General features: G+C 41.9%; 2 protein-coding genes and 2 non-coding genes across 5 annotated transcripts; 1 reads left to right on the plus strand and 3 right to left on the minus strand.

Moving 5' to 3' along the window:
• Window positions 1-12: 12 nt before the first annotated feature.
• Window positions 13-3,459, minus strand: LOC146566550 (uncharacterized). Of its 2 annotated transcripts, none has more exons than XM_085286026.1 (3): window positions 2,871-3,459; window positions 1,298-1,894; window positions 13-943 (listed from the first exon to the last, which is right to left on the minus strand). In XM_085286026.1, exons 1-3 carry the CDS (start codon window positions 2,886-2,888, stop codon window positions 269-271), a joined length of 1,290 nt encoding a protein of 429 aa, XP_085142152.1. In that variant the 5' UTR covers window positions 2,889-3,459; the 3' UTR covers window positions 13-268. The 2 variants fall into 2 exon arrangements, with proteins under 2 accessions (XP_085142152.1, XP_085142150.1); XM_085286024.1 differs by having other exon boundaries at window positions 13-946.
• An 8,187-nt stretch (window positions 3,460-11,646) lies between these two features.
• On the minus strand, window positions 11,647-11,728 carry trnas-cga (transfer RNA serine (anticodon CGA)). Its single transcript has one exon. It is a non-coding gene; the product is annotated as a tRNA-Ser (tRNA).
• Window positions 11,729-12,303: 575 nt separating this feature from the next.
• trnag-ucc (transfer RNA glycine (anticodon UCC)) lies at window positions 12,304-12,375 on the minus strand. Its single transcript has one exon. It is a non-coding gene; the product is annotated as a tRNA-Gly (tRNA).
• Window positions 12,376-13,083: 708 nt separating this feature from the next.
• Window positions 13,084-14,343, plus strand: LOC146566553 (transcription factor 7-like). The gene is made up of 3 exons (XM_085286072.1): window positions 13,084-13,472; window positions 13,608-13,715; window positions 13,853-14,343. Exons 1-3 carry the CDS (start codon window positions 13,383-13,385, stop codon window positions 13,985-13,987), a joined length of 333 nt encoding a protein of 110 aa, XP_085142198.1. The 5' UTR covers window positions 13,084-13,382; the 3' UTR covers window positions 13,988-14,343.
• The last annotated feature ends 87 nt before the right edge of the window (window positions 14,344-14,430 follow it).

Raw genomic sequence — 14,430 nt, forward strand, 5'->3', positions numbered from 1 at the left:
TCCATTTGTCACTTCAGTCTTTACTCTGAAATACAGGAAATGACATCATGGCTCAAAATCTTTGTCGTTCAAACAATTCTTTATTTAACAATATTTTAACTTTATTTAACAAAATACATTCAATAAAAACTTAAACAACAGAAAACTGATTTTTAATCCAACCACTGAAAAAAAAAAGGTAACGACTGAACACAAACAGAAGAACAATTTATAAAGATTAAAATGGAACTACAGGAAGTTTGATTCACAGCCTCATTTGAACTTTAACTTAAGGAGAGCCGACCTGAACTCTGTGGAGCCTGATCTCCAGGGTTTTAAGTTGGACTCTGAAACCAGAGGATGTTTCTCTCTCTTCAGATTCACTCTGATCCTGTGATGGGAACGATTTCAGCCCTGCGTGATCGCGCTGATGTTTGCACAGAGCAGATGATGAAGTGAATGTTTTGGCACATTGGTAACAGTGAAACAGTTTAGTAGTAACGTGGGATCGTTTGTGTGCAGAGTATGAACTGAGATTACTGAAGCTCTTGTCACACTGCTCACAGCTGTAGTTTCCTTCCATGTGTGTACGTTCATGCTCGTTACAATTACCTGACTGTGAGAAGCTTTTGTCACAGTGTCTGCACTTGTATGGTTTCGCTCCTGTGTGGACTCGTTTGTGTGTTTTAAGGTGACCTGCAGTGGTGAAGGATGACCCACACTGATCACAGAGGTGCTTTTTGACCCCACTGTGAAAGAGTTCATGTCGTTTTAACTCAGCTGATGTGGGGAAGCTTCTCCCACATTCTTTGCAGTATTTCAGTTTGTCTCCAGTGTGTTTACGTTGATGCATTTTTAGGCCGGCTTGCTGACTGAAAGTTTTTCCACAGATGTCACAACGAAAGTCTTTCCCACCACCACAGCGATGACAGGGTTGAGAAGTGGATCCATCTGTGTCGCTCTGCTTCTAAACAAAGACACAAAGACAGTGTAAGTCAGTCCTTCAACACTTTTATCCTGAAAGTCGCCTGAAATAAAGAGCATCTCTGCAGACGTCCAGTTACATTTTACTGTTTCGATTAACACACTCAGTTTACTGGGCTACAATAACTACAATACTACCACCATAATACTACAGCAATACTTATTTAATATTACAGTAACATCTGACTTACACTTAAATGAAATGAAAACCTGAGTAATGGCTCAGAGCTACTCTTCGGTGCAGTAGAAGTGCTAACATGCTAACACAATTTAATGAGCAGACTTGTTCCAAACAGTCAGACTGAACTTACAAGAATAAAATAAAAATACAAACCTCACAGTAACTGCACTTGTAGAGTCTCTTTCTGGTGTGGATCTGTTGGTGTTGTCTCAGGTACTGTGGAGTTTTAAAAGTCTTCTCACACAGGTCACATTGATAAGGTCTCTCCTCAGTGTGGGTAAACATGTGGTGTTGTAACTGTGCGTCTGTTGTAAAGTATTTACCACACTGATCACACCAGTACACATCTTCTCCGGAGTGAATGCGTAGGTGTATATTTCGGTACCATAGCTGGCTGAAAGTTTTTCCACAGATGTCACAGCTGTATGCCTTAACTCCAGAGTGGGTAACTAGATGTCTCTGCAAGTGGCTACTGTGAGTAAAAGCTCTGCCACACTGATCACAGCTGTAAGCTTTAACTCCACTGTGGACGACTTGGTGTGTTTTCAGGGAATTCTTCCAGGAAAACGACTTTCCACACAAGTCACAGCTGAACGGTCTCTCTCCAGTGTGGATGAGCTGATGTTGTTTTAGTTTAAACTTCCAGGTAAAATCCTTCCCACACTCGTCACAGGTGTATTTTTTCTCTCTCTTGCTTCTGTGAGGTTTGTCGGCCTCCTGAGAGCGCTGACTTCTCGGTCCATGTTGGTCCTGCAGTGACAGAGATACAAGCAGAGGCAGTGAGTGAAATGCAGTCATTAAACAAACTGAAGCTTCAAACTCCCTCCATTAACACTAGTTTTAAACCTGAAGGTGGAGTGTGGCACCAAACACCACCAGAACCTGAACGACTGCAGGTGCTGATAAGTTGCGGTCGCGGTATTTCAACATCTAGTTAGCAATACAGAAGACGAGCGAGAATAAATGGAGTAATATTTTTTATGTGGCAGGTAATTTCAAATGCAGCAATTCTATCAGCCCAACAAACATCAGTAAACACACAAACTGTTTGTGTGCAGTTTGTCTCACAATGTGATGTAAAGACTGCAGCAAAATCCTCTGCAGGTTAGTGCAGGATAAGCAGGCAAGTTTACTGTAATGTGATGGATTTAAGTAAAGAACAGTGTGTGACTGGTGCACAGTGACTGTGGTGCTCATGTCAGAGTTAGATTACATCAAGTGTAGCAGAGATTAACTTAAACTTAAGCTCATGATGCTGACATTCATTCACTGAGCTCCACCCACATACCAACAGTTTAGTGTCTAATATAAAGACAGTGTACTGTCAGTGTAGAGAAAGGAAATCAGCCAGGACAACTCATGAAACATCTGCAGACATCTGGATGAATTCACAGAGAGCAGCAGGTCAGCTGATCACAGCCTGTACATTAAAAAAATCTACTGGAGCTCTCAATAGAAATGATTGTGAGCTGTGACCCTTTTCCCCACACTGAGCCACTACAGCTGATTTTAGGGTTGAATCCTGCTGAATCCCACTTTAACATCTTCCTGCTCATTTTGATGTTTAGAGGCAACGTCACCGTCTAAGATGTAGGCATTGTATACATTGTATACATTATTTCTACATTACATTAATATTGCACAAGGTTCACTTAGTTTAGCATAAAATATACATATCAGTACTTCAGCTTTTAATGGAGTATTTCTTAACACTAGTATCTGTCACCTTCTGTGTTGAGCTCATTGTTTTCTCTGCAGTGGCTGAGCTGAGTCCAAGTAGCTGAAATTTCCTCTGCTGCTCCGTCAGACTCTTCTCCTCCTCCTGATCAGCTGGGACACAAAACAGAACTTTGTTAAGCTCCACACTGCACTGAAGAGTCAAAGTGTCTTATATGTTCATCTGAGAACACACAGAACACATTTTAGCTTCCCTGGGTGGACAACTTGTTTGAAACAAACACAAAAGGTTTGAGCACCGATACCAAATTCAGCAGTATGGCACACCAGTACCAGGAGAGCAATTCCTCTTTAAAATATGCCCTGGCCAAGAAAAAACCCGACAATATACGTGTGCCGTGAGAAATGATAGATAGATAGATAGATAGATAGATAGATAGATAGATAGATAGATAGATAGATAGATAGATAGATAGATAGATAGATAGATAAAATTTATTTCAAACATGCAAATATAATTGAAATAACAACAGAAAAAAATAAAAATAACAAAACTTAAAAATCATCAAGTTTTCATGTAAATATCTATGTCTACAGAATGTGTGTGCTCGAAAAGGAGTAGGATGAAGTTTTCTTGTTCCTACCCCCTTATCTCAAATTTCATTGCTTACAAATCCATATCCAGGATTCAACATTATTTGATCATATATTTAACTATGTACAAGTCTAACACATTGAACATACACAAATAAAACCATTTTCAGCACGTAAACCAGAACAACAACAAACTACATTTTTTACATAAACTAATCACTCTGTTTATAACAGCCGCTTAATCTCTGAGTTTATTTTCTATCTATGTGACAAAAACCTTAATGAACACTTAAGGTTGGGTTACTCAGGCCTTGATTTATAAAAAATGAGGACACAATGAGACAACTCAGTCACTGAGAGGAAGATTTCCTATATTCATACAATTTATTATTTTTTGAACAATCCTGTGAATTTTTGTATTGATGTACTTGTCTTGATTTCATCTGTATATCCGAGTGGGTGTAGAAATCTGAGCCATCATCTGAGTAAGCCTCATCACAACTTTGCGCTGATAAAGGCAGCTGTGTTTTAGCCTGGAACACATTTATTTTTACATTTCTCATAAATGTATTTCATTATAGCACTTTTACCGCCAACATGTTGGGTCTTTTGGAGCCGGAAGTGACCTTATATGGAAGAAGGGTGGCGCTAGCTAGCTTAGTTAGCAAGCTGCATTCATAAGCTGTGCAGGTGCCACAGAGATGCTAAGTAGCCTTAATAACAGACTAATAAAATAACACAAACTCTGATTACAATGAGCTCATTTAAAAGCTTTCTTCTAATAAAATTATTTTCTTCTCTGTGTTTCACAACCTTTTGCTGATATCTTTCTGTGAATTAGTTTAAAGCAGCTTGAGTCAATTTAGTCAGATTTTTTTTTCCAACTTGTTCACAAAAACTTGAGAAGAGACACCGAGGAGAGCAACAGAAAGCCTCATTCAGGAGCTAAACTCAAGATTAACTAGACTCGGATTAATATTAGCTCGATACTTACCTTTAAGTGTTAAATCAGTCTTGACAATAATCGGAGAGAAAAACGCCATAAAGCGGGAACTCGGCTTCTTCTTCTTCTGCTCTTGTATTTTTTGGCGGTTAAAGCTTTAAGGCGCATTACCGCCACCTGCTGGACTGGACTTTTCATGTCCCAAACATCATCAATTGGGCACAAATTTGTTGGAGTTTCTGTTAATAAAAAAGATGGAATTCAAGGATCTTGTTATTTGGTTTGTTCGTTTTTACCATTTACTCTACAATTTTCTGCCAGTGTATAGCAAACCCCACAGCTCAAATCAATGAAGAATTTAGTATTTTTAACATATTGCTTAAGCTGGAACCAGCAGCTATATAGGCCTAATTTTTAATCCAAACATGTGATAGAGGTTTACCACCAGGAGAAGCAGACTGTAAATAAAAGACTGTGCTACTGAAAACTGTTAGTCTGACTTTGGATTGTAAATATGTTTCCATTTGTCACTTCTGTATTTGTATATGGCTCAAACTATTTGTTATGAAAGCAAAACAAACAAACTGATGTTGTATAAATTGATTCAGGATTATTTACTTCGAGTCCAGAAATCATAGCTGTCTCATCAGATCCAGTTGTGACATTAGCTATAGTTTCCGCGGAGGGTACTTGGTTCTGTATGACAGCACAGCTTTTAGGTTGAATTCAAGCGCTTGAGTACAGCCTGATAATTAGAGGCCTGCAAACTGTTTGCTGATGAACTTTGGAGGTAAAAGTACAGACAGCTATAGAAGACACAGGACACGAGATGGGTTCATTATTTCTTTTGAGTTCCATGTAACAATCCGTAACTCTGTAATTAATGAATGTGCCATTTAATCTTGGCTGCAGCCAAGATTAAATGGCACATTCATTAAATGGCTAAAATGGGTTGGCTGCCGTTCAGCATTTAGCACAAGTCAGCTTTTGATCAGAAAGTTTTCTGGTTTGATCCCTGGCTGCTCCAGTCTGCAGGCGAAATATCCTTGGACAAGATTGTAATCCCAAGCTGCTTTCTGATGCATCCATTGGAGTGTGAATGCTTTATAGAGTTTGTGAAACAGTTGTACGTGTGGTCAGATTGTTTTGTATTTGTGTGTGGATTGAAGCACATGTCTGAGAGCACATCAATCACTGCACATATTTTTTAAAATCTTAGTTTAAATAAAGTTTTTGATTATTTATTATAAAAAAGAGATGATATATATATAATGCAGTGGGCACTCCACCAGCTAACATGTCAGTTAATTTGACACATTGATTTATTTATCATTTCTTTTTCTCTCTCAGCTTTTCAGCTCCATATTTTTGCCATTTCTTCCACACTCAACTCTGTTCTACAAGGTGAGCCCACAGTTAATGTAGGAGAGGGCAGGTGGCATTAAGAGGTTTGATTGGGCAATCTAGGGCCCAGTTAGTTCTTCCTTTTGGTGAAAGCTGGGCTCTTCAGTTCAGCATGGCACAGCTCCAAAGATTCTGCAACATCAAACCCTCTGTCTGCTAATGTTACATCACCTGGGCTGAGGCAGTCCAGGTAATTGCAACAGTTTCTTGAAATTAGTTAATTCAGATATAAACAGAGTGACAGTTTACAGATTCAAACATGTCTCAGAGAAAACAGAAAAAAACAGTAAAGCCCAACTCTCCTCTTTGTGATCAGGAAGACAAAATTCAACTTCCTGATCAAGTAGACAAATCATTCAACCAGCTTCTAGAAAAGGAAGATATTCAAAAGTTGAAAGAAATGGAACTCCTAGAAATGCAGGGAAGAAACTTTGAGCTCCAAGCAAAGCTTGATAAAGCACTAGAAAAACTAGTGCTGAAGGACAAAAAGAATCAGGAGCTGCAAGTAAAGCTTGATGAAAGACCGCACACAAATGAAGAGTTTCTTCAAGAAAAAAGGCTACAGGAGATAAAACAGAAGGAAATGGATTTCAAGCTCCAGGACATGGAGAAACACAACAAAGGCTTGCAAATCAAGCTTAATGAAGCTCTGCAAAAAAAATTAAGAACTCCTCCAAGAAAAACAACAACAGGACATGAAGCAGTGCAAACTCCAAGGCATGGAGGAAAAATACAAAGCGCTTCAGGTAAAGCTTGATAAAACACTGAACAAAAATAAAGAGTTGCTTCAAGAACAAAAGCAACAAGAAATTAAACAGAAACAAACGGACTGCAAGCTTGAAGACGTGCAGGAAAAATACACAGCGCTGAAAATAAAACTTGATAAAGCCAGAGGTGGGACCAAGTCATTGTTTTGCAAGTCTCAAGTAAGTCTCAAGTCTTTATCCTCAAGTCTCAAGTCAAGTCTCAAGTAATGTCAGGCAAGTCAGAGTCGAGTCTCAAGTCACTGGTGTAAAAGTCCGAGTAAAGTCACAAGTCTGAAATTTTGAATTTCAAGTCCTTTCGAGTCTTTAAAAAGAAAAAAACGAAAAAATAATGTTGCAGTTATGCTAAATGTAAATATTAGACCATGTAATTTTTAAATCTGTGTTTTTCTCAACACATGACAAAATAGTGAACTTAGAAAATATACACAAATTGTGAAATTGCACCTCTTTAAAATGCAGCTCAATTAAACCTAGCTCCAAGGATAATTTTCACCGACAGTTCTGAGATAAGCTGCATGTTATTCTTGGATGCGGTTGTAGGACCGGTGTCGTGCCAAAGTAGGTATCCCCGACAGAATTTGTTTCCCCTGTGCTGGGAGCATGCAGGAAGTACTGATGTTTTCATTTTGTGAAAAATTAGTATCGTTACATTACCATTCAGTTTGAGGGTTACAACAGAAAATTATATATTTATTGCTCACGGGGTATCAGATGGGATTATTTTAATAAACCATAAACCTTTTGGCTAATAACTATTTTTATTCTCCTGTAACTTTATTATATAAAGAGCTAAATCCTCCAAAGTTTCAGGAGAAATGCGTCATAATAAGAAGTGTTTGTGAACGAAAAATCAGCAATGTGGGATACTGTTTGTCCGTGATTTACACAGGGGGAACAAATTGTGGCAGGACCAGCCTGATATTATTTGTATCCCACTATAACTTCGTTGTATAAAGAGCTAAGATCTCAAAAATGTCAGGAGTAGTCAGTCATTATAAGAAGTGTTTGTAAACTAAAAATCAACAATGTGGGATACTGTTTGTCCGTGATTTGGACAGTCCAGCGTGTGCTCCCGACGCAGGGGAAACAAATTCTGTCGGGGATACCTAGTTTGGCACGATAGTAACTTCAGGTCACTGCAACAAGCCCAGGTACAGTTTACCGACGGATGGGTGCAGGACCTTGAAATGCACCGTGTAGAACGAAAGACCATCGTACGTATCATAAGTTTACCAGTCTCACAAATCGTCTTCATAAATACACAATCGTTAACCGTTTATTAATAGGACCTTTAAGCTCAACGGTAATTAATTAGCAGTGGAAATAATTTCTGGTACGCGTTACAGAAATGTAGCAGTGACAACAATACTGTATGCTGTAATCGTACTGGACAATTAGTGATACAAAAAACCTGTTTTATCCTGTCAATAAAAGTATATGTTTTTGTCAATGTACCAAAATAACAGAAGCGAAACGCAATATTGTGTCAGGACAATTCACTATTTATGCACAACAAACAAAGGAGCGACAATTTCTGTTCAGCGCCAGACTTGCTTGTAACCTATATCACCAATTATGTTATGAAAATGACGCATTAACTACAACAGCAGACTGACCTTTGTGTAAATGCTTGGAGCAGACTAACCTGTGAGCTGGAGGGTTCTGGGACGTTATATTTGGTCTTTGAATGGCTGCAATCCAGGCCACCCGTCGCCTCTTTGTTACTTCGGAAACATGGCTCGAACAATTTCTCTTCAACAACGTAATCCGATAACAACCGATCTCTTTACCCGTCGGCTTCCCGTGGCTGTCATGCGACCGGCTATTGCAGTTAATAATACAACAGCTTCTTGCCATTTTTGTGTTTCTTTTTTATCGCTGTGATTTCAATTGAAAGCCTGCGTGCGCTAGTACCTCTTGCCACGAGTTCCCAGAATCCTTTGCGGTTTTACCCCTGAATGACGTCACATTTTCAATCTCTATATAATATGTATGTTAAATTTTATATTTGGGGTGAAATATCAAGTCTTTTCAAGTAAACCGGTTCAAGTCCAATTCAAGTCCCAGGTCATTGGTGTAAAAGTCCAAGTCAAGTCACAAGTCTTAGAACATTTTTTCAAGTCAAGTCTAAAGTCATAAAATTAATGACTCGAGTCTGACTCGAGTCCAAGTCATGTGACTCGAGTCCACACCTCTGGTTGTTTATGATCAGTAAAAAATAAAACAAACAGTGGGACACAGAGTTTTCTTAAAAATAAACACATGAAAAAAGTCTTTGGTATATTATCTTAATTGCCTCTAGATGCTCCCAGGGCTAGGACTCAGCTATCTCCAGCATGGACTGCAGGATGGAAGCAACAACAATAAAGAGAATGATAGAGAGGAGGAAGGCTCTGTGGATGACCTGCAGCTCAATGAGGCCAGTTTGGACAGCAAGGATTAGCAAGGTGATCCCTTCAGTCATCCCCCTGCACAGAGAGGAAGCAACCTATTATGCTACAATATAGTCTTTGTGCCAGCGAGGCTTGTACTTGACGCGTGGCAGTCTTCTGGCAGTAGGTGAGCCAGTCTGAGTGTGGTGCAGCCTAGCAGTGTCAGCGTTCTTTTCAGTCACTGGGCGACAGCGTGCTAGATGAGTGGCATTCCAACTCTTTCCATCACTCAGCAAGAAGGCATTCAAGCCTTTGGCTTTTGTTACTGTTACAGGAGGGGTAAATCTGGGATGTCCTTTGGGAACATGGTGGGGTTTCCTTATCCTCACACTCTCTCCTGGTAGAAAAGAAGGTTTCCGTGCGTGACGCCTACCATCAGTGTAACGTTGCATTTTCAACTGATATTTCCGAACTGAGTGACGTGCAACGTATCCAGTGGAGACACAGCAGGAGGCAAAGGGAGTACATCCAGTATAGTACGCATCTTCCTGCCACACAGGAGTTCTTAGGGAGAGGGAAGTAGAGGGAAGTAGTTGCATGCGGTGTTGCACAGTAAACTTGAAGCCAATCCAGCACAGTCGCCTTCCATGGTTTCGACTGCTGGATTGATGTCTGGATACAGGTGCGGAGGGCACGATGAAACCGTTCGATTGCTCCGTTTGCAGCTGGGTAGTAGACAGATGTTCTGCTGTGGGAGATGCCTCTATTCTGGAGGAATGAGGTGAACATTACAGAGGTGAACTGTGCACCATTGTCAGTTATGATGTTCTCTGGGTTGCCATGACGACTAAAGACAGATGAGAGGAACTGAATGACATCATCAGTAGTAGCATAAGGTGAAAAGGCAAGCTCAGGCCATTTGGAGTAGTAGTCAGTCAATGTTATGACGTATCTACAAGCAGGTATTGCAGTATCAAAAGGCCCAACAATGTCAAGACCAAGTTTTTTCCACGGTCCATCAGGCAGTGGGACGGGTTGGAGAGGAGCAGGATTAGTATGTGCAGTTTTGTCATTGGACTGGCAAAGGAGGCATGAGGTTATGGCAGACTGAACTTGCGAGTCCATTTTTGGCCACCAGTAGAGATCTCTTAATCTTTGTTTTGTGCGCACAATGGTGACTTTCATGTGCCAGTGCAATCAGTTTAGGTCTCACTGAAAGTGGTGCAATGAGCCTTGAGCCTCTGAGAACATAATCACTTAGGGTTGAGAGTTCATTACGGATTTTGTAGTAAGGTGCAAGCGTGACATCAAGTGCTTTGATTGAGGCAGGCCAGCCACTTTGTATTTGTGAACGCAAAGCAACCAGTTCAGGGCAAGTTGAACAGGCAGAGTCAAAGCCCGCAACTGGAAGTGAGGACATGGCAGCAGAAACTTGGGCTACCATTTCATGATCTGAATCTGATGTGGAATGGGAAGAAACAGGCAGGGGCAGGCGAGAGAGACAGTCAGCTGTATAGTTCTGAGAACCTGGGCGGCAAATAACATCATAGTCAAAACACAGGAGGCGGGCAGACCAGCGGGCGATGCGCATGCCAACCCTATTAAACCCTTTGGTGCTCAGCAGCGTTGTCAGAGCTTGGTGGTCTGTCCGCAGAGTGAAACGTCGGCCCCACAAATACGTTCTCCATTTCTCTGCAGCCCACACACAAGCATAAGCTTCTTTTTCAACAGTTGAGTACTTTTGATCTGTTGCAGGCAGTGTGCAGGTAGCAAACGCCACAGGTTTTTCTGTGCCATCAGGTTGCACTTGAGCAAATACAGCACCAAGCCCATAGTCACTTGCATCAGTAGAGATCACAACACGCAAGGCAGGGTCAAACAGTGCCAGTGCAGGACTATTCACCAGGAGTTTTTTTACTTCTTCAAAGCTCGCTTGTGCACCTGAAGTCCATGTGAAAGTGTTCTTGTCGTTAGCACAGGCACACATAGGGGCTACAACAGTTGCAAAGTTTGGCAAAACTTGGAGTACCATGACACCAAGTCCAAGAAGGATCTCAAACTGAGGGAACTGGGGAGGATTAAAGGGGCAGCACAGCAGCGTTTTGGAAAACAGTGTAAAGGCTTTTCAGGAAGCTTTTAGGACGCTGTGAAAATACTGAATTTGAATAGTGGAGGCTAGAAGTAGTGAATGTATCCTTCCTCTCTATCATTAGATGGAGAGAGTGTACAAAGGCCGGCATAGTGGGTCTGTGGCCACTCTTGCTTGCACTTTTGCGTGTCCGTCAGCCAGCTGTGGAGAAGAGCAAAGTTTTTACATGCAAAGAGCTGAAGTGAAAAGCAGTGTTCCAAACAATGAAATGTGTCCACTCTTTGTGCTTTTCATGCAGTAATGTTTGATGTTTGAAGCTATTTCTGCTGTTGTCCCATTCCCGGTGAAATCCGCTGTCCCTCCAATCCCGATCCTCTTGCAAAGCAATCAGCATTTGTCAGACGCATCAGTCATTGGCGGTACTCAGACAGGATCCTGGATGACTACACGTCTGGGGTGGCTAAGAGAGCAATTGAAGGATGCCATGTTTACTGAATATGTGCCTAATTTTGTCAGGACATAGCTGGGTCCATTGCTTCTGCGTGCTCTATTTTCACAAGCAAAGGCCTGGCTCTTTCTCCTGGCACCTTCTCAGGTGAACTCCATGCCGTGGCTTCTTCTCAAATCAACGTCTGGACTGCCGCAAAACAGCTGACCGTTGTCGACAGGATTCGAACCTGTGCGGGGAGACCCCAATGGATTTCGAGTCCATCGCCTTGACCGCTCGGCCACAACAACCACATTTGGTTTTGGAGCTACATACTTGAAAGACATACGTCTTCCAAGTCCTACGCCACACGTCTTTCAAGTAGGATGTGCACAACAACGGCCACGCTGGATTGTAAATGCGGTAGCTGCATGACTTTGGTGAGAAAGCTTGTGGTTTTGCAGTTCCGTGAGATCGGTGCAGCACAGCTGCGGTTGAAGCTAGCTGGCTGACATTAGCTTGCTTGTTTGCATGAACAGTAACACACACAGCTGATGATTTTGCCACCGCAAAGAGCTGATCAGTACATGGTTAGTAAAATGTTATCTTCATTCCAAACATTCAGCACAATATTTAAAGTGGGACTGGGTGTCTTTATGAAGAAGTAGCGTGTCCAATCACAGTGTCATGTAAGAAGGTATATGTATGAAGTGATGAGAACTCAAAGCCTGTGTGAACAGTGTCTTTCCACAGCAAACGGTAGCAGCGAGGCCGATGAAGAATGCACCTGGCCTGACATTGTAAGCCTTTGCAGAAAGAGCGGAGAACGTTTTTAGTGTAAAACAGTACGCAGCCCACATGCTTGAACAGTACTGCGAGAAGCAACTGCGATGGCCGGGAATCGAACCCGGGTCAACTGCTTGGAAGGCAGCTATGCTCGCCACTATACCACCATCGCTGTGAAAAAATGCAACATCACTGATTCATTGTCCGGCTTATGAAGCTTTCAGGACAATTAACAAGGTGGGCATTGTGATTACTCGCTTGTCAGGTTCTAAACTGGTCAAAAGGTAGATCACTAAAAAGACTAGTGCTCTCATGCAACTGCACATTTAATCTCATCAGCTAAGCTTCTTTGCTACTCAAGTGTGGCCTCTCACGCATTTAAACTCTTGTGTGATTTTTAGCACCTTGAGAGTCGCAATGGTCACGCGAGTTCTTCAGGTCACAGCAGACAAGGTGCGAATAGGTGTGAATCTGTCTTGGGACGAATCTGGGACGAGGACGTCTTTGGCTCCTCTCTCAAGTTATTGGACTTTGGCAAAAAGGTTTCACGCTTAATTAAAAAATGAGAGCAAGTGTCTGTGTCCCGAATACAAAGTGGGAGCTGGTTCCACAGAGAGGGGCCTGAAAAGTGATGGCTCTGCCTTCCATTGTACTTTTAAATCCCCTCGGAAGCCAGCAGTCTGAGAGCAAAGCACTGAGATCTTGTAGACAAAATTGGGGGTGATTATTCAAGACCTTGTGTGTGTGAGGGCAAGTATTTGGATTTTTATTTGGGATTTAATTGGGAGCCAATGAAGAGAGAAGTCCATATGGGGGAAATCTACTCTCTCCTTCCAGTCCCTGACTGTGCTCTGGATGCAGCGTTTTGGAAAATAGTGTAAAGGCTTTTCAGGAAGCTTTTAGGACACTGTGAAAATACTCAATTTGAATAGTGGAGGCTAGAAGTAGTGAATGTATCCTTCCTCTCTATCATTAGATGGAGAGAGTGTACAAAGGCCGGCATAGTGGGTGTACCAGAGCAGGGCTGTGTGTAAAGCACAGCCAGGCAGCTGAACACTGTATTGTTCTCTATTTTGTCCTCTTTGAGCGCGAGACAAGCCACCACAGCTGGCAACACCTGTCAGTGAACACATTCAGGATGAAGATGGGCCATACGTCACGAAGCTGCCAAATGCCTTCATGCTCTATCTCAAAGAGCAGAGGCCAAAGGTCATTGCTGAACTCAACATCCCTGGAAGTGCAGCCGTAAATGCAGTGGTGGGACAGAGTGTAAGTGTGTAACTCTGCATACATTTATGCATCTGTTAATGTTGTCTGCTCATGTTTTTGCATGTGTCCCAGCTGTCCTGTAGTTATGTGTAGTAGCAGTGCTCACAGTGTGTTCTTATGATCTTCTGTCCACAGTGGAAGTCGCTTTCAAACGACCAGAAAGCCAGATATTTCAAGCAGGCTGAAACAGAAAGACAGAATCATGCCAAAGAGCATCCAGCCTGGTCGACCAAAGAAAACTATGTATGTCCAAAGTGCCAACATGCAGTTCCTACATGTGTGCATCACTGCACTGAATGATGAAACAGTCACTGCACAGAGTTTGTATCAGCTAATGAAAACTCTGTGTTTGTTTTCCTCATTGGACTCCCCTGTTGCAGCCCTTCAGTTCCAGACAGAGGAAGCCTTTGTCGCAGACAGTGAGGAAGAACTGCTGTCAGTGCTGGAAGAGCTCGACCCCCTCCCCATCACTGCGCAGTCTCAGCAGCCCTCACCCACCCCTGCCTCTCCTGTAGATGCCTCTCAAACTGCATCAGTTCAACCCCGAGTTGAATTATTTCAAGACCGAGATGAGCCCATCTGTTTTGCTGAAATCCAAGAAGACATGTGGTCAGTGCTTGACTACCTCCCCGTCTCTCAGCAGTCTAATGTGCTCTCCTCTCCTCATTCACACAACTACTCGACTCCTAAACAAAATCTCATCTGTCCTGCTGATTCCCCTCCATCCAAACTGGCGTCCTCCCCTGTTGCATTCACTGAATTGCCGTCAACAACCCCCATCTTTTGCCAACTAATGAAAAACAATAATTTCATTATAGACGATTGGACCGATTTCAATTGAATTAAACTGTTACTCCTGTTATTTCAACATCTGTCTTTGTGTAAATAAATAAAAAAACAAACAAAAGATGCTTCTGTCATAAGTTACAGCAGGATGAAACAACCTTCATGTAGTTCT

Source organism: Mchenga conophoros, linkage group LG9 (genome assembly GCF_057382185.1).
Source record: "Mchenga conophoros isolate Kocher_MC1m ecotype Shallow Benthic linkage group LG9, M_conophoros_male_GT1.1, whole genome shotgun sequence".
Lineage (NCBI taxonomy): Eukaryota > Metazoa > Chordata > Actinopteri > Cichliformes > Cichlidae > Mchenga > Mchenga conophoros.

What these genes read in the sequence shown, in the direction of transcription:
- LOC146566550 (XM_085286024.1), bottom strand. An exon ending in ACAAGTGCAGTTACTGTGAG is followed by an intron (nt 947 to 1,297) that starts GTTTGTATTTTT and finishes GTCTTTGTTTAG; the next exon opens with AAGCAGAGCGACACAGATGG.
- LOC146566553 (XM_085286072.1), top strand. Translation starts at nt 13,383, where the DNA reads ATGCTCTATCTCAAAGAGCAGAGGCCAAAGGTCATTGCTGAACTCAAC. An exon ending in ATGCAGTGGTGGGACAGAGT is followed by an intron (nt 13,473 to 13,607) that starts GTAAGTGTGTAA and finishes TTCTGTCCACAG; the next exon opens with TGGAAGTCGCTTTCAAACGA. An exon ending in GGTCGACCAAAGAAAACTAT is followed by an intron (nt 13,716 to 13,852) that starts GTATGTCCAAAG and finishes CCCCTGTTGCAG; the next exon opens with CCCTTCAGTTCCAGACAGAG.